Source organism: Dermacentor silvarum, chromosome 2, assembly GCF_013339745.2.
Source record: "Dermacentor silvarum isolate Dsil-2018 chromosome 2, BIME_Dsil_1.4, whole genome shotgun sequence".
In the NCBI taxonomy this organism is placed as follows: Eukaryota; Metazoa; Arthropoda; class Arachnida; order Ixodida; family Ixodidae; genus Dermacentor; species Dermacentor silvarum.
Window position 1 is genome coordinate 213,345,616 of NC_051155.1, and position 19,837 is coordinate 213,365,452.

At 47.3% G+C, this 19,837-nt stretch overlaps 1 protein-coding gene across 1 annotated transcript; it reads left to right on the top strand.

Annotated features, from left to right (window-relative positions):
* Positions 1-4,797: 4,797 nt before the first annotated feature.
* Positions 4,798-6,960, top strand: LOC119440696 (endothelin-converting enzyme 1). Its single transcript, XM_037705585.1, has one exon. The coding sequence runs from the start codon at positions 4,798-4,800 to the stop codon at positions 6,958-6,960; it is 2,163 nt and encodes a 720-aa protein (XP_037561513.1).
* Positions 6,961-19,837: the final 12,877 nt, after the last annotated feature.

Genomic DNA, 19,837 nt, shown 5'->3' on the forward strand with positions numbered 1-19,837 from the left:
CTTTCTGTTTCTTTCGATCGGACCTCACAAACGCTAGAGCTATATTGAAAGGCTATACGAGCGTGTTATTACTTTAACGCGATGAAATTCACGCTCTTTTATTATCCATATATATCTATTGTAACTCGGAGCATAGAGTCATGGACTGTAATGTATCGGCAAGAAAGGTAAGAGCAGCATCCTAACGTGATAAATCTTCATAAAACGTTCGCTTTCTTGGTTACGTCATCCTGTATTGCTACATCAGCCAGACTACAGGGATGAGCTGGCATTCTTTTTTTTTTCAGAGTCATGCTCTGAAAAGCAACAGCAACTTTTTCCAGCAACAATGCCGCAAAGAGTATTTTGAAATTTCGATTACAGTGCATTCCAGCTTATTATTACTGGACTAATTTACTACTCACAATCATTTAGGTTTAGAGCTCCAAGAAAGCAGAATTGCCAATGTGTTGGGAATACATTAAGCCGGTAATTAAACATTCTGGCGTTTTACGTGCCAGAACCACGATATGATTATGAGGCACGCTGTAGTAGGGCACTCCGGATTAATTTAGACCACGCGCATTTCTTTAACGAGCATCCAATGCACGGTAAAGGGGAGTTTTTACATTTCGGCCCCATCGAAATGCGGCCGCCGCGGCCGGCATTTGATTCCGCGTCCTCGGACTTACCAGCGCAACACCGAAGCCTCTACGCCACCACGGCGAGTACACGGTAAAGCCCAACGTACCATTTGTGCTCTGCTAAAATTGATACCTCCAAATTCTGATTCAGGCACGAAAACATCACCCATAGCCTATAGGGGCGTTTCTGATACATGGGTGCGAAGTTCAGTTGTAGACAGTTTAAAAGACCAATTACAAATCGTTAATTACAGTCTAATAATCTTTTACTAAAGTAACATATTTTTTGCACAAACATGCTCTGCAGATAAAGGTGAAGAAGTCCATTGATTTCCTTTGATGTCGATGAAAACACCCTACCTGTGACGTACCCCAGGAATTGTTCCTCAGCCCATCACAAAACCATCATGACCGCTAATCTGGACCGGCACTAATTTTACCAAACTGCAAATCTCTCGTAGTGGTTCTTGCTTGCAACCTTTCACTTTCTTTTATTGCGATAGCAATTACATGGGCACTCCAAAGCGGATTTCTGCCATCGGCGTCGTCGTCGTCGCCATCGCCGGTGCCGTCGCCGTGAGGTTCCGCATGACGTCAACGGCGATGAAATCGTCGCCGCGCTCCGGACGCTGTATGTGCGAGTGAAAGGGCGCGAGGGACGCGCGCTTTCACGGGGAGCGAACGCACGTCGGAGAGCAAACGTGCCTTCTGCGCCGTGCTCCATGACGGGCTGCAAAATTAAGCGTCTCTTTCCTCCTTTACAATCACCATATATAGAGAGCAAACGCAACTTCTTCTATCACGCGAAAGGCCGTGGGGGGCGGGAGGGAGGGATGGGAGGCGACGTTTAGCTGCGGCACCAAATGCGTATTATTGCGATAGCAATTATATGGACACTCAAAAGCAGATTTCTGCCGTCGGCGTCGCCGTCGCCGTCGCCGTCGCCGTCGCCGTGAGGTTCCGTATGACGTCAATGGAGATGAAATCGTGGCCGCGCGCCGCCGAACGCTGTATGTGCGAGTGAAAGGGCGCGAGGGACGCGCTCTTTCACGGGGAGTGAACGCACGGCGGAGAACAAACGCGCGTTCTGCGCCGTGCTTCCTTAAGGGCTGCAGAAGTAGGCGTCTCTTTCCTCCTTTACAATCACCATATATGTAGAGCAAACGAGCCTTCTTCCGATGCGCGAGAGGCCGTGGGGGAGGGGGGGAAGGGGGAGGGAAGGGAGGCGACGTTTAGCTGCGGCACCAAGTGCCTATTTATATCAGAGGCTCCGGCAACAGTCACCAACGCCGCACGCATTTTGAGCGAACGCGGGCAAAATGCCGACGGCGTCGACAACAGTTCGGCGCGTTGCCGGTGCTGCTGCATGTCCAAGTTTATACAGCTGATAAAGCTAATATCATTACTCCGTATATCTCTCTACAAATTTGCTATCGCAATTGATGCTTCACCTTTCAGGTGAAACTGCGACAACTTTTTTATATAAAAACGTTGCGAGGCGAGAAGGTGGGTAAGATTTCCAACGCTGCTCGACGAGCGTCCCATTCTGACCTCGTCGAAAACCTCCGAGCCGCCCCCAGAGGCACCGGCAACAGTCACCAACGCCGCGCGCGTTCGGTGCGAACGCGGGCAAAACACCGACGGCGTCGACAAGTTCTGCGCGTTGCTGGTGCTGCTGCATGTCCAAGTTTATACAGCTGATAAAACCACTATCCTTACTCCGTATATATATATATATATATATATATATATATATATATATATATATATATATATATATATAGCTCTCTGCCAATTTGCTATCGCAATTGATGCTTCGCCTTTCGGGCGAAACTGCGACATCTTTTTTTTTTTTTTTTTTGCAACGCTCCGCATCAAGCTTCGTCACCTTGTGCAGACGCGCATATTTAAAAGCTTCATTACCTGCCATGAACTTCGACAAAAAAATTAGGGGCAGCTTCACATTAAGTGTTGCGAAGACTGGGCAAACAGCGAAGCTGGTGGCCATTCCCTAGCTTTAACTTTGCTTTCCTTTGCTCAACTTGGTTTGGCTTGGCTGGTTCTTAGCCAAACTTACTCGACCCCGAGTATCGTCCCGATACTCGGGGTCGCTGCAAAGTTTTTTACAGGCCACTTTATAGTCCGAGGTAGCGTTGACGCCAGAGCGCGCTCGGCACGGGGACGCCACGCCAGCGAAAGCGCAGGACTCTATAGTCCGGCACGAGGCGTGGCCGACGAACGCCGGATGCGTCAACCGCGCCTCGCGCTGTCACTGAAGTCCCTAGATTTTCTGCTCTAAGAAAGCAAAAAAATATCTAGGGACTTTAGCTGTGACGAGGATAACCTGGGGGAGGGTGGTAAACTCGCCGAGCGATGGCGTCACGTGCGTCGTCTGGAAACGCCTCGCACCAGCTGTGCGAGGCGTTGCTCGGCAACGCGAGGTGACGCCATCACCAGGCGCAGTTTTCTGCGAACGCTCCACGGCCGAACCAAAAGCTTAAACAGCTCCGCTGTTAAAATATGACCCCTTGATAGACTATTACAAAGTCAACACGGTGGATAATGGCGGCCGTGGAGCTGTCATGCGTATGGAGTATACCACCTCTTGGCTATAATAACATATTACGCAATATGTTATTTTATTTATGACTGATATATTTCGTAGTTTCGTTTATGATTTTGCTATATTAAGTTTTGTTATAGTTATAAGATTCATGGCCAATCTCTTACAGTGGGTTTGTGCCATTTGTTGAAAAAATTACCATCATCAACACCGTCTTCATTCTCCTCCGTGTTCACAGGTTAATAAAAGAAAGAGGAACGAAGTCAGAATTCCTCGCCCATGCGCAGCAAGCACGTGCGCTCAGAAGAAGAAGGTGTGTGATACTAGAGGTCGTGTAATCGTGCAACCACAGGCATGTCAAGCTCTAGCGAAGACCTCTCTTCCACTTTGCAAGACGCGCTGGCCAAGCCCAAACTGAAGGCGAAGGCCGTCAGGACAAAGAGGCTGATGTCAGTCCCAGAGGCGACACCGTACGCCGGAAGACGTTTGCCTTCAAGCACAGCGGTCGGCAAGCGTTTCACCAGTCCCAGCTCACTAGGCAACAAGACTTCAGGACGCCGTCCGAAGGCAAGTAGAAAAGCGCCTTCAAAACTCGTTTCGCCGTCACATTTCGCGCCTCAGGAAATGACGCGCAACCTGCCACAGCACATCACTGCAGCGGATCGCCAGCCTCTTACAACGAATTCCGGTGGCAAGAGGATTCAATTGGAAACTCCTCATAGCACTCCAGCGTCAAGAAGTGTACGCAAAACAATACGTCATCAGCAAACCAAAGCGAAAGAAGCAGCCCCGTCTGAAGAGAGCCCATCACCGACTACGAAGTCAACGTCACCGTCAGATAGCTCCCCAGCCGTGCAGACATTAGATGTAGCGAAGAACTCGACACATAGAGCCACAGGCAATATTCCACCAAGCAAAGAACAACGCAACCGAGGAACATCGAATGCGAAGAGATCAGCAACAGAAAGTTCAAGTGAGGACATATTTGAGATAGAACATCCTCTTCTACGTGTACCCACGTCGGAAGACCTAGTGCGAGCCGAAATCAAACCAAAGAATGCCAGGAATTCTTCCCTCTTCCCACCTCCCGGAGCGGCGCAATGCAGTTACCAAAAAGTGCCGAAATTTGCGGCTAAGTCTCGCTCACGACCACCCAGCGCGATCACCTTGGACGATCTCGCCGAACGTTTGCAAAAGACTCCTACGCCTAGACAAGTAAGCAAAACCAAAGCCGCCTTTGTAATGAGCAACACTGCAGCAGTCGGACCACCTGCGTACAGCGAGCAGACGTCGCGTCAACGTAGATGCTTGGCGGATGATGCAAGTGCCGGGAGATGCTCTTTTACAGGGGAGCGCCCTGTGAGAAGTAAACGGAGCTCGACGTCATTCAATGCATCTCGGCTCGTAGAATCAAACGCAGGTCTTCCCCTCATTAGCCGTGAACAGTTCAAACGAGCTGCCAGCAGTACTCAAGCCAGGTCTGCCATCGCCTTAACGTTGGACGACATGGCAGAGTCATACAATGATAGGACTTGGTGGCCACGTAGACTTCCTTCCGTCACCACGCAAGGAAATGCACTGCACGGTGACAGACCTGATAGCAAGCCTGTCATGTATGAAGAGGCTCGTGCGCCGCCATCACGAAGCGCCGCCCCCGAGGGCTTCGCTCCTGGGGACTACGAGGTGCGCCATCATGGCATGTCCCGCGAGGAGTACCTTCTGTACCCGTTGGCAGTGTTCCTCTTCGTTGGCTTTGTGCTGGTGGTCACCTTTATTGTCATTCCACGGCACCGCTTTTCGAAGCACGAGAACCCCTATAAAGAGCAGCTCAATGGCATATGTCAGTCACCGAGCTGCTCCAGGGATGCTGTCTACCTTAACAGTCTTCTGTCGTGGGACCAAGTGAACCCGTGTCACGATTTCTACGCTTTCGTCTGTCGCCAGTGGACCGGTAGGTACGCCACGCCGTCTCCAGGGTCTTCTGTTTCTGCCGACGACGATTTCGCTTCGTTTCTTGAAAATAAATTGTACGTCCGCCTACAGGATGATTCCTCGGAAACTAGCAGCAACCTGAGACCAATCATCGACCTCCACCAGAAGTGCATGGACACGAGGCGCATTGAGGATGACGAGTGGAACCCTTTGCTCGAACTCATGTCTCTCGTTTTCCTCGAGGGATTCCCGCTGACGCCACCGGTAAGGAAGAGCCTCTCAGTGTGGCGAACAGCAGCGAAGTTACTTCGAAAGACGGGCACTGCGGCACTACTTGGCATCGGTGTCTACTCCAATCCGTCGACGGTACACACAGACCTTGTTTCGATAGGCCTCCCTGATACGCTGATCCACAACGACTACATTGACATAAGTGAAGCCATTCGTCTTTACACCAGCGCTGCTTTCGCGGCAATGAATGCGTTGAAGAAGCAGTACATCCCACCATCATTCACTCTAAGCATAATCAAATTCGCGAGCGACCTGGAGAAGCTCGCCGATATAGCGCCGACAGAAAATGCATCCAGGGTGAATTCCTTGCAGTCGTTTCCTCAGCTTATCATCTTTCTTGAAGAAATCTTCGATGACGTCCGTTCAACGCTTTACTTTGGCGAAAGCACGGAAGTCATGATTCAGCCTGCCGTCGCTGTAAACCGAATATTGCAACTCGCCGATAACACCGATCTCGCCACCGTAATGAACTACCTTGGAGTTAGACTTATGATCCAGGTCTCGCCGTTCATCCCGCACTCTGGACTCACCGAATTCTACAGCGTGCTTCTCTATGGAAAGCGTAGGGGCAACTTGCCCCGCTGGCAACTGTGCCTGCGAGCCACGGAAAAGGCTCTCTTCCCTCTGACGAACCTCGCCATTGTCACCGATCTCAGTGCGCACGTGTCTGCCTCCGGACTTTACGATCTCACGAGCGATATTGTTGCAGAATTCCAGAACGACATCGACACTTCTCCGTATTTCACAGAAGAGTCTAGGACTATCATTCGAAGCATACTAAACACGACGCGCCTACTCGTCGCCCGACCGGGCTGGCTAAACGACAGCGTTGCAATCGACGCCTACGTTCAAACGCTCCCGGTGAAACTAGCGAGCGCGAGAAATAGCCTTGACGCCTACGTGATTTACCACGAGCGCACGTTCCTGGCATCGCTTGCTCGCGGCTCGACGCAGCGTTGGAGCCGCTCCGCTTTCAGCACGGACTGTTGGTACGAACCTAACCTGGACACCATCTACGTTCCCCTGCTGGTCTTCAACATATCGAGAGCCTTGGACGAGGGCACCGACGCCATACAACTATCCCGTGCGGGGCCTCGTCTGATGCGCTGCGCCTTCGACGCGCTTTTGTTCAAGACACGCGCGTCAACAGGAGTACATCAGCGGTGGCTTAAGGGAGAAACAGAGACCAAACTGCGAGAGGTTGAGGCGTGCCTCGACTCACGTGAAGCGTCGCAAACAACGCGCTTCCAGAGAACCCGCGACGTGCTTGCGGCTCATTTCTCCTTGGGGCTTTTCCTTAAAGCCGTGAGGAGGTCTCGGCACCCAATTGCCCTAACGTTGCCGCAGAACCGTTCTGTGACTCAGGAACAGCTCTTCTTCATCTACCTGATGCTTCAGAGCTGCGAGCAGAGCGGAGGTGTGGAGAACCGCGCTCCCAGCGCTGGTTACGATTGGAATATCGCACTTCGGAACACCAAGGACTTTCCGGCCATGTTTCTTTGCAACGCCGAGAGTCCCATGAACGTGCAAAAGAAGTGCCTCGACGTATGAGCGCCATATCTGTTTCTTTAGTGCTCGTGTCATATTCTTCAAGAATATTTAGGTCTGACCGGGATATTCACAGTACTCTAGCTTTTAACTTCACTGTTCAATTCCAACTATATAGACTGTTGTTATAAAATACTGCGCTAGTGAGCGATGTGCAACACTATCCATGTTTGTGTGCGTTGGATGATGTACAGTCGGCTGGTATGAAGTATTAGTGACGCATGTGTTCGCCGGGGCAGTCTGCGCACATGTTTACGCGTAATGCAAATTGCACTCGTAAACAGGCATGGATGACTCGCGAATTAAACGGGTGGTTTGATGCCGTTGCTCGGATACGGCAAATATCGTGTGAAGCATTGGTTGTGTCACGCTAGCGCTGGTAGTAAGGGCTTTGCGTGGCGCTTTAATTATTGCGAAAGCGCTATGTCACACTGTTAGCATCATCACTGATCCTGTCACCATCCCATTTGAGCCTTAGAGCTTCCTTCCAACTTCCGATGAAAAATTAATTATCGCATTTGAGCTGCATGATGAGCTGTATATCATACTCACAGAGACACACTGTGTAAATTTTCAATCAACCAACTCGAGCTTGCACAACGCCAGTGCACAGGTAATCACCAAAGCTTCGAGTTCAGGTCGTAAACACAGCGCCGTATGCTCGCGTCCTCCAGTGCTCACTGAGTAAACGCCGTTAAGATTAAAGGTGGTTGTGTGTGCGAGTCAAACAGTGCGGGTTAATCTACGTCCTTTGCGAACGCGTACGGCTGCGACGAATCTCTAAGTTAAACACGGCTCTGTAAGCAATCTTGCTAAACCATCCTGTTTCAGCGGAAGCGGTTTGCTGCTCGTAACACAGTGTAAAGCGGCAAGGTTATTTGCTCGTAGTCGTAGAGGAGCAGAGTTTATCTATGGTCATAAATGGCAGCGACGTGCTACAATATCCGTGGACGGCATCCTACTCCACCAAATTAATCCGAAGCCCTCCACTATACGGCGTGTCTCAAAATGTAGGTGCGACTGCGGGACGTAGTGCTGGAGCCTGAAGGGCGCGACAAAGCAACAACGAAACTCTGCCCGCGAAAGCAGCGACATCCGCACTTTCGGCACAGAGAGCTGTACATGCGGTGTTGTGAATAACTTCTTATCTCCTCGTCTTACAGCAAAAAAAAAAATTTCAAGCAAGTAGTTACCAACTTGCGGCTGTTTCGTCACTGCTAATTAGTCAGCGCTCTCCTTGCACGAGCGTTACGGTTTTTTTCGAGAGGTTTGAACCAGGGTCCCTTAGCGCCTTCCACTAAAGGCAGTGCAACCAAGTTTCTAAGACGCGCGGCTGCAGGCGCTGATGTGCAAGGACAACTACTAGCGTTGACTTATTATCTATATAAATAATATATATATATATATATATATATATATATATATATATATATATATCTCAAGTTCGCTCTTCGGCGCAAGGAAATGAAGCAAGTTGTACTCCGTGCGGCCCGAGCGACCGCGCGTGCCCGCCGGGTTGCAAGGCTCCGGGAGTAGGGGGGGGGGGGGGGGGGGTTGAGAGGGAGGAGGTGGGGAGGCGTTCTACTTCGCGCGCGCCTGCCAGTGCGGCTGTATCTTGAAAGCCATCTGCGGCAGGGGACGAGTCCTCCCTGCGTTGTGTTTTCGCGGCTTAGTTCGCGTTGATGCGAGCGGCGGCACGAAGGTCAATTCGCTTGCTGCTGCGGCCGCGCTTACTCACTACAGCGTTTTGACAGCGAGTTTCAGCGGCCATCGAGTGAGATGCGTTCATGTTTGCTTGTACGCGCGTGGCACCATGCTTGTTAATTTAGTTAGTATGCATATGTTTACAAGTTTATACAGCCGATAAAACTACTATCCTTACTTCGCCTAGCTGTCCAGTAATTTGCTATCGCGATCGATGCTTCGCCTTTCGGGCGAAACTGCGACTTCTCTGATGCAGACATTGTTGTAGCGGATTAGGGACGCCGCTGTTTGATCAATTCGTAGCTTGGCAGACCTTAGAATTCTCTCTCGAGTTGCCCTCGTTTCTGAGAAGTTTGAGAAATTAGTCTTGACCAATGAAAGCAAAAATGTGGACATGGCTGACCTTTTAACACTGGGCACTCTCTATCCTCCTAACACCTATTGAACGCCGTTTTAATTAAGGCCATACCATCCGAGTGTCGTAATTTTGACATTATTGAATTTCTGTCGTCGCCTCTTCTCTAATGAGACGCGTATATTAGGACCACTTCCTTTTGCCAATTACGTGGAGTTATTGGGCTTGGAGGAAGGTGGTTTTTTATTATTCTTTCTTTTCCGTGCACTTTAACGCGAATGCACGCTTCACAAGTAATAGGAATTTTACCGCTGCCATTCTAAAAAAAGATATATAGCTGCTCCTCGTTACATTTAATGACATGGTATGGCTGAACGGTTTGCCGAATGCCTACAGGTTAAGGCTACTGGTAAGTATATTTAATACTGCATTTTGTTTTTTGCCTTGCGGCTGTAAACTTAATGTTAATAAAAACAAAGGTTGCTCTGTGTTGTCAGTTACAAATGAGGGGAAAAGCCGCTTTGTCAGAAGAAGCAGGTGTGATAACACCCAACGCCTCTATTTTGAAGAGTTGACAGGTTTACGTGTCTCTACAGACTGATGCAAGTCAGAATTAACCGATGCAGAGCGTCTGTGCTTTTTCATTTACTCTGAAAAATTGTCATCACTCACTTCTTTCGTTTTTTTTTTTTTTTCTTAACTTCCTGCTATTGAACTCACCGGACATTGTTTACCAAACGTTCTGAAAAACAAATATATAAATCAAAGCTTCTGATACGACCCTTCCCTAAAACATTAAGCATACACTGTGGTTAAAGTTCCTGGATGGCCTTGTGTGCTTCAAAAAATATCATCATCTACAGAACCAAGGGACGAATTGTGTTTATGGCGTTAGGCTGGTGCCACTGAAGCTGTTACATAATGTAGCACACAACCTATGTATAAAAGAATGTGGAAGATAGTAGCTTATCTCCGCACTGGTTAGTTCGGAGCTTGGAATTCTTCTGAAGTGGAATTCAGGCAGAAACAAATGTGCCGCTTGTAATACAAAATTTTGTGCTGTTTCGGACGTGGCGTAGGTGTACCGGGTGCTCAAGGTATATGAGGAAAATATATTCTGGTTCTAATAGACATCAACATTTTGATTCCGTCTTTGTGGGCGTTCTCGTTCAATATTTATGTGTGTGTACCACCGATGTCACAACTTTAATGTGATGCAAGTTTTATATTTACCGCACTAGACCGTTCACAAGCTGTGCTGATATACAAACACCAAATCAGGCCGGTGCACAAGGGGAGTCGTCTGCACAGCGTTGTCGCGAGGACGTAGGCACTGTGATGGTTTTTGAGGGAAGGATTGTGAAGAGAGTTGAATGCACGGAGAAGTATGCGACACACAAACTACATTTAAGGATTCTATACCGCATCTTGTCCAACAGTGACACATAACCTATTCTGGGGGATTGCATTAAACAGCAGCTCCAAGGGGCCACGTCAACAGTCAGGCTTTATATGCTCGAGGAGATTAGGCGCCACACCTACAGCGCGAAAGATTTGCTTCCTCCCACACGGCTTGTTCGACTCAAGCGTGGCTAGCAGAGAAATTCTTTTACGATTACACACTCGATGTGGTACCGCAATTCCTGTTATTTTAACTTTCCACGTTCCGTTTCATACATAGCAGGCAACAGTAGCGCACCCAGGATCTCTGCCAGGGGGGGGGGGGGGGGGGGGTTGACAGTTTGCCAATACCATCTAAACAGCAGTAATTTCAACTTCCTCACGTGAAATTGTAAAAAAAGAATGCGCTTTCAGCGAGTGTGCAGACGATTGCGCGCTTTACATCTTAGTTGCAGTACTCAAATGCACAAGGAAAGAAAAGGGGTTAAACAAAAGGGGGGGTTAAGTCGGCGTCAGGGGGGGGGGGGGGGGTTACAACCCCCCCCCCCTCTTGTCGATGCGCCACTGGCAGGCAACGTTGAGGAAGGTACGAAGGTAGTGCGGTTCAAGGGACTAACTACGTGTAACGCTGCGGAGCTTTCTTTTTTGTCTGCAATCGTTTTCACGTCCTAACTAGTCCGTGCATTACAAATACGTCTTGTTGGAGTAAGATTAGGCCTAATCACACATTATTTGTGCACCTTCGTGCTTCCAGTATGTGGCGTTCGATGTTTTGGTCGCAATTGCAAGTGGTGCGCAGCGCCCGCAGGTGGTGAAAACGTGCCGTTCGGCTCGTTCGGTGATAAACAAGCTCAGATGTGTGACGCCTTCCACGTAACAATAACGTAATATTTTGCAACATAAAGGAATGAGTATTGATGTTACGTCTAACTAATGGCGCATACCTACTGTCTTTGTCTCATATATGGGATGCACTATTTTTGGGTCCCCAATGCGGGAGAAGTCACTCTGGTGTTCGTATCGTAACCTGCTACGTACGAAATGGAATGTGGAATAATATCTCTGGGGGCTCGCAGAGAAAAATATTTAAAAGACAGTCACTCAAAGCTCGCCGAGGGCGGCCATTGAGGCAACAGTGTTCCACATGAACGAGCACTATCTGATGCCATCATGCAACTGTTTTCGGAGCTGCATCTGGGCAGTTATTGAGATCGAGGGAAGAATTATCGCACAGGGTTTCATCATGGCACCGAACGAAGCAACGAAATATTTTCGAGCGAACTATGATATTCGTATTAAATTGCATTGCTTCTTCTCGGGTCGTCATTATATTCTGGTACCTCGTGCACCCGGCATTGTCGATGTACGTGAGAATACTTCAGAGTTAATATATCCACAGGTGGAAGCAAGCGTTCAAGAGAGGGGCTCGCTTTTACCGGCTAGGGACAAAGTAGAATAACGCAAACGAGGGTAAACATAATTCGGAAATAGCGTGAAAACAAGGTATGTAAAATGAAACAAAAAGAGTTATGAACACCGGTACAGTCCTATGGTACAAAGGAAAAATCAACAATGAACAAAAAGGTACCTCGACGAAAAGCAGCTTCAGGGAACTTGACCGTCTAGCTCATGAACAAATAATAATAAAAACAAACTGCCAAAGTGTTGAGGCGCTCTTGACCGTTCTCCGCGCGCACAAAAAAAAATGGACACTTACATAATACGTTCAGCGCCTGTGCATGTTGAGTAAAATTGCGATACGTATGTTCGATACTTTTACAGCAGCAGCATTGACCCAGTGATACGTTTGGGGCACAAGCTTGCATTCACCTGATGGTATTTATATGCGACTTTATCTGTATACTGCAAAATCTCCGAAATCTCTCTCGTCGGTGGGAAATTGCGGCCGTACTCTCCAGTAAGCGTTTTCAGGCACGTTTCTACTGCTTCCACATATGCTTGACCTAATTTAGAGCGAGGGGTCTCACAAGAGGACAATGCACCTTATCAATACGCTCAATATAGCGATGCGACGTGTAAGCAGCACCGACTGGAGTAGGGCCATTCGATTCGTGCCTTCGACTTCCGCTCGCTTTAGCTAATTAATGCGTAGTGACAGTGATATCTTAGAAATTAACTGATCGAGAGTAACCGCAATCGTCTCTGGTACACAAAACTTTCGTCGGCCCTTCCATTCCATGAAGACGGTTAACCAGAGAAGCTGAAACGTGTGGCCCCGGTGTTTATCGCGAGGGTTTATTAAATCGCGAGGGTTTATTAAAGTATTTCTCAATTACCAGGTTACACACACGTTCGGCTGCGACGGAGAGAACGGCGTCACTGACGGTATGCCCGCAGTCCGCCGTTGTCGCTTGTGTTCGATGTCTCGAGCTTGCGCGGCGGCGTGGTTAGCAGCATTGGCCCGCCCATTGCCTCTTGCGATTCTTCGAAATTAAATTGGTTCAAGATTAAATCTGTCCATTACGTAAGGCAATGAATGGCTCATATCCCCTTAAGCAATGGCTCATGCCCCCATAAACGCGGCCTCCCCATTACGATGACAGAAGAGAAGCAAATTTCTACGCTGGAATGATCGGCAACGCAGCCATCTGTGGAAGAAGACGACGACGACGAACGGGGGAGCAGTGGCACGAACGCGTGCCGAACATGAGCACGAGCGCAAACCGAGGGGCACCAACGAGCCAGCTGCGGAAGAAGACGACGACGCTCGAGCCAATGCTGATGATGATAATTTTCTGTACACAGGCGATTTCGCCTAGCCATATACGATTTCGCCTAGACATATAAAGCTACCCTTTAAAAATCATCGAATACGAAAGCTCGAATCCCCATATTATTTCACGCATCACATAATTAGCGGGCGATATTCATCGATTACGTGTAATAAGATATCTACGTGAAAAGTAAGTCCGTATAAGGGTAGTATTACTTCTGACAGAAAGTGCGCCCCGGGCATATTGAGAAAATTAGATTGGGCATATTGCCCCAAAACAATAAAAATATACCATTAGCATTACATTAGTCATAATCACGATAGATGAGCGTTATGTTTACAGTTTTGCAAGTGGAATGAAATAAAAATTTAGGTGAATATTTAACACGACGTAGCGCCCACTACCTATGTAATTTTTTAAGAAAGAAAGCACTCGGAAAACCACCTAACACCTCACGTCCTGACGCAAGGGACGTTAGCAGCGGAGACGGCCAGCTTTACCGTCCCAATTTAACAGATTCACATTATCTTCATGATACCCAATTCTAGCATAATCTATTTCGCAATGCGACATATTACGATATCTACCATCCTGCGAATACTCCACCAGCAAGATTTCCTGCAGGAGAGCACATAGATTTTCGACACATGAGTTTAACCAATAGCACGTCCCCCAATACTTACTTGGTATTTCGCAGGTCCGCGACGATGCTTCCGGCGATGCAAAATTCAAGGAAACAACCCTATGTGTGACAGCGTTGCAAAACATTCGCATTGGCATAACAATGTGGCCCTTCGGCATTTTATTCTCGTGATTCGCTTACATACAATACGGACGAGGTACGAGCCAACCTATTCGTGGTGCAACCTCGCTAAGGGCGCATATAACCGTGTCCGGTAGCCCGTAAAGCCACCACCGTCACGGAAGGTCAGCGCCGGTAGAAGTCTCACAGGACGGGAGCAGTTAAACGCTTCGCCACGCGATCGGAAGCCCCAGCCAGAATAGCGGCTTTCGCAGAATGAATCAGCCGGCTGAAAAAGAAAAGGAAACAAAAAACGAGTAAGAAACGTCGCAGTTGCCGTTTTTGTGTGAGCCGGCCTAGAAGTGAGGCAACAGGAAATGCACTGGAGTCTTGCTACGTGGAGAGAGAGAAACGAAACGAGAAAATAGATTAGAAACAGAATCGACCTATATGCGTAGGAGGTCCGGGTGAAGCAAGCAAGCAAGCAAACCGCACTGAGGAGTCTGGTTGGTGGAGACAAACGCGGCGTCAGAGCCGCGAGGCTCCCGATAGAGCCGTCGGAAACGGCGGTGCTTCCCTCCGGACTCACTGTCCGGAACGCCGTGCCCCGCCGAGAAACGATAAAGCTGACCCAGCGCGAAGAGTCGACGCCGGGAGAGCGCGTGCCACGCGAGATACATATACGTACGTGCGCGACAGCGCGTGGGCGAGAAAAAGCGGCGACAAGTTCGCCGATGCGGAGTTACGGACCACTGGTGGCTAGCGCCGTCAACCGTATAGCAGGTCGCCCGAGACCCGCCGCTACCGTCGGCTCGACCGCCCTATCGCCCTCTGCATCACCCACTCACTTCCCAATCACACTGAGCGAGCCGTGCCCCGGCCAAGATACGCGGCAGTTGCATTTCGCTTCTCTTCTTGCTTCTCTTCGCTTTGGTCTTGACATCGAGACGAACCTTCGGGGCCGCTATGCTCTCCATTGCGTGTTGCATTTGTATAAAGAAGCGAGATATGTTTTAATATAGGTGAGGTTTTAATATAGGTGAGGAAACTCGGTTTTCAATATCTTTCTGTCTGACGATTTAGATAAGATTCCTCGCCGATGTTCGTAGGACCAAGTGATTAACGCTAAATTTTCGCCTCGTTAGCGTTTATCTATTTTACGATTATATAGCACTCTTGCTTGTGTTCTTGCCCGTAGTCGCTCATGTGCATTCCGGCCTTAGATCATCACAAGGTAGACCCAGTTATGCTGCGATTTATAAAGAATTGGCGTTATTTATTCTTTGGAGTTCGCCTAAGGAAATCTTTCACAAAAACTGTAAGAAACGTGGTCAGTTCATTTGGCGTAGCCTTATATGCCACATAATTTATAGCTTCCCTGCATAACCAACTCATTAAGGTATGGTGGTGGTGTTTGTTTGTTTGTTTGTTTGTTTGTTTGTTTGTTTGTTTGTTTGTTTGTTTGTTTGTTTGTTTGTTGTTTGTTTGTTTGTTTGTTGTTTGTTTGTTGTTTGTTTGCTTGCTTGTTGCTTGTTTGTTTGTTTGTTTGTTGTTTGTTGTTTGTTTGTTTGTTTGTTTGTTTGTTGTTGTTGTTTGTTTGTTGTTTGTTTGTTTGTTTGTTTGTTTGTTGTTTGTTGTTTGTTTGTTTGTTTGTTTGTTTTGGTTGTTTGGTTGTTCTTAACAAATAGCAGTGCGCGTCGAATTGCTAGCGCTGAACGAAGACTCTGCATTAGGTTCTGGCAGTACTGCCCACCAGCACAAGGTCACTTACTGAGAACGTGCCCATTTGTCATGAAATACAGCTGAGAGCGTCAAATAGCGACTGCCGAAGGACGAAGCTGCATTAGGCTTTATTATTTCTGCACACAAAACACAAGACCCGTTACTGAGAATTTCTGCGCTCGTGCGAGGCTACATATGTTGGCTAATATTGGGTCCGGTGATTTTCCTTGCGCTGACCAGAAACTGAACAAAACGATAATTCCCAACGGGAACAAGGACACAGAACGTCTCACCAGTCACTGCGCTAGTAATGCGTACGCTGCCGAAGCTCGTATGACTATGGCAAACAGAAACTAAAGACAAACATTAAACTAGTCAAGACTGGCAGAGTATGCTTTTTTACAGCACAGCTGTATATGGCTAGGTTCTAACCAAAAGTTCGTGCGTCGACAGTGTGTGTAGAACAAAGTCGCGTCGACAAAATTGAATCCACAGTAGCCTATGTATGTAGGTTCCTTAACATAAGTGTCAAAACCAGTCACGGATGACCGTTACGTCACAGCCTAGCCACCAATCCACCAATTAAAGTGAATGAAGGAAGATTAGGGTGGATTAAGATCAATTATGGTGTATTAAGTCTGATTAATGTGGATTAGGGTGGATGAAGGAGGGTTAAGGTGGATGAAAGAGGATTAAGGTAGATTAAAGAGGTTTAAGCAGGATTGGGGTTGATTAAGGTGGATTAAGGTTGACTAAGGTAGATTAAGGTGGATCACTAAGGTCACTAAGGTTTTTTAAGGAATACTTCCATTCATTTGGCAGAAGCATGTTATTTATTGAAAGAGAAAAGAAAAGCCAAACTATATACCCTATCTTGAAAAGCTAAACTTTCTTGAATTTCGCACCGAAACCTCCGCGCTAGTGCGTCAGTGTGACGTCACCGGATTCGGTGCATTGCTTCGCCACCTGTCCCGTTTCTTGCGTCTCAGGGTTACAGCGTGGTCGCCGCGCGTCGTAAAAGACATCCTCCAGTCCCTGTCGACGCTGCAGAAAAGAAGCAGAGGGAAATAAAAATTATTAAAGGCGTCAGAAATTATATAATACTTCATTGATGTCATACATACTGACCACTTCTTATGCCAACTTAGCTAAACTGGAAAGATTTCTTGGCGTCTATGAGAGAGACTTATAATTATAACAATAGCAATTATTATTATCGGCACGCGCGCGCGCGCGCGCGCGCGTGTGTGTGTGTGTGTGTGTGTGTGTGTGTGTGTGTGTGTGTGTGTGTGTGTGTGTGTGTGTGTGTGTGTGTGTGTGTGTGTGTGTGTGTGTGTGTGTGTGTGTGTGTGTGTGTGTGTGTGTGTGTGTGTGTGTGTGTGTGTGTGTGTGTGTGTGTGTGCGCTCCGTAGCTCATAAACACCTGCGAAACATCATTGGTACGCTGTAAACCTCTCCGACTATTGTATCTCGACGCGCAATACTTCGTGCCTTTTATGTGTTCTATTGTGCGCTGCATCGAGTTCGAGCATGCTTAGGTGTGAAGCCATTCAATGGAGCTCTATTGATGGGACTAGTTATCCAGTCCCGCAATGTTGCGTATAGGCTGAGCCCATGCAAAAAACAAAAGCAGCTTCTGTTTGGGTTCCTTGCATACTTTTTAGCTCCTCCCCTCCGAGAATTTGCGTTTGAGATGTGCTGACACACTCATGCGGCTTCAAGAACCATCAATAAGTAAAGATTCATACCGAGTGCAACTCGTGAGGCTGGAAACAGGAAGGTTTGATGTAAATTAGTGAGAGCCATATCGCTAAGCAAACGACGATTGCACAACGTGACATAACATCCTTTACAAGCGTTATAGCTGTCGCTAATCGAGCTTGATGTAAATGCGCAGTTTGAAAAAGATTGTGTAGCAGAAAAGTAGGACGGTCCTGTGAAAGAAAAACTCTCAAGGAAGCCTGACATTGAGTGGGTCACGGCCGCCAAGAACAGCGAATGACGATTACTACTTGGGCATAAAACGAGCACTAGGGTTTTTACGTTCCGTCTCCGAAGAAACGGAGATCTTGTCCTCCAGCAGACTTTGGGAATATCTTAAAAAAAGAAAAGACACTGGTTGAACGAGCAGCCACTGGAGATGTTCTTGACAGGCAATTTATTTCAATGGTAGAGAATAAAACAGCCCATGTCTTGGTGGCCAGGGCATGATAAATATTTTGATGCAGATAAAAACAAACTGAACGTATTTTGGGGCTCCCTGTGCTGTCCCGGAACGAGTCCCGATTTCTTGCTACTTTATAGCCAAATTTTGTTCAGATTTTAGTAATGTTCTTGTCTTTCCCTTCTGTAATGATGATACGGCACTAGCTCTAACATTTCTACAAAGATACCACAGCGCTCAATAAAGTGTTGTTTAATAACTTTAACAGCATTGGAAGTGCACCAAAGAAAGAAGTCACAGAGTACGCGTGATCAAAGAACTTAGCACGTTGGATGAGCCGCCAAGTATACCTCTCTAGATATCATTCTGAAGGCTTTCTCTTCCTCCCATTTCTCGTCATAAAGGATCATTTTTTCATGCCGGACAGATGTTGACGATATCAAGGATGTTTCTTAAATGTCAGTGATATATTTTTGCCGCAGTCTACCCTGACTATAATTTAGAAGCATCTGGCATCTCTTCAGGAGGTCTGTAGGACCCATCTTATACTTCCCATAGCAGTTATCCTGAAACGAGTCAGCTTCTAGACACTTGCTTTCCCATCCGAACGAGTTCTTATCACAAGCTCCTGACTATCTTCTATGCATCGCCGCCGGATTTATGCATGTGGCCACTCGAAATAGAAATAAAAACAAAGTGTGTCGGCACACTACTTCTATGGTCAAGTGGAGGTGGAAACGTATGCAAATTGGACCGCTGCTGGTGCCCTACATTCACGCTCCGATGCCCTCTGTAGTGCCGAACCTCACTGACGTTGCGAGGAAAGAACTGCTCCAGGCCCACTCGATATGCGTCCTTCTTTGCTGCGATCCGTATTTTCGATCGTCCACGTCTATAAACATAACTATGTGGAGGCTAACGAGCTTAGAGAAACGAGCTCAAGTAAATTTGGTTTCGGAACAATGTTTATTCAGGAAAACGGTTGAATGGGCTGAACATTTCTTATAATAAAATTGCTGGTGTCTGAGCTAAACAGCGTTAAAGCAGACCGTTCGTCACTACTTGACCAAGATATCAGGAATTTTTATAAATATACTGTTCCACTTATTGGATTAACAATCTACTCTGCGGTTTACTTGCTGTTCTCTCAATGGCCCACTGCCAGCCTCCATATTTCTCACAACCGTTCCTAATTGAATTTACTTTTTTTAACTAACTAATCTTGTTCCGGGGAAGAAAAGGCAGAACTTCTACATTGTTAGGCGTAAAAATGTGCCCTCGAGCATCGTTTCCCCTGCGTAATAAGCATATGCCTCTACCTTCGCGTTCGAGCTTGCAGGCGCTACTCGAAGCCCGCCCCCATCGCTCGTCGGCCCATAAGGCTATGAAGGCACTTTTGCGTTTCTTGAGGGCGACTGGCCTGTGTGAACGCCTTTGACTTTGCGGTGCCCTCCGCACGCGTGTGCGAAAGGCTTTCCTTGCTCTTTCTCATCTTTCTTCTCCCTTGTTCCCCTTTCCCCAGCGTACGGTACCCAACCAGATGTTTTTTGAAATTAGCATCCTTGCCTTCTCTCTTTTTTCTCCCTTTTTTTTCTCCCCTTCTCCTCCGTCACGTACGAGTGTTCATTCTTCTACGTTTTTTGGAAGCAATTGCTGTTAACGTTATTTCACGCACCTTATTTGATTGGGTTCTATTTTCTTTTTGTTTTGTTTCTTGGTTTTTTTTTTTATTTCGCTGGAAAGTTGAAAGAACGACTGCGAAATGGCATATTGTCTGTCCTGCTTCACAGGAATGAATTCTTCCAAGAAACGATAAGTGACTTCCGCTGTAGTCCCGCTGCATAAATCTATCGTAAACTTTGCATAATCGCTGCAGTCTGCGTGTCAGAGTCATCTGTTTCTGCATGCATCTGAGCAGACTGATATACACTTGAACTTCAAGTGGTTGTTTTTCTTTTTGTGCGCGAGGGCTTATTGAATACGAGAATTAGTATTAAACAGCACCTAAATATATATATATATATATATATATATATATATATATATATATATATATA

Excerpts from the sequence above, each read along its gene's own strand:
- LOC119440696 (XM_037705585.1), top strand. The coding sequence starts at position 4,798 with ATGTATGAAGAGGCTCGTGCGCCGCCATCACGAAGCGCCGCCCCCGAG.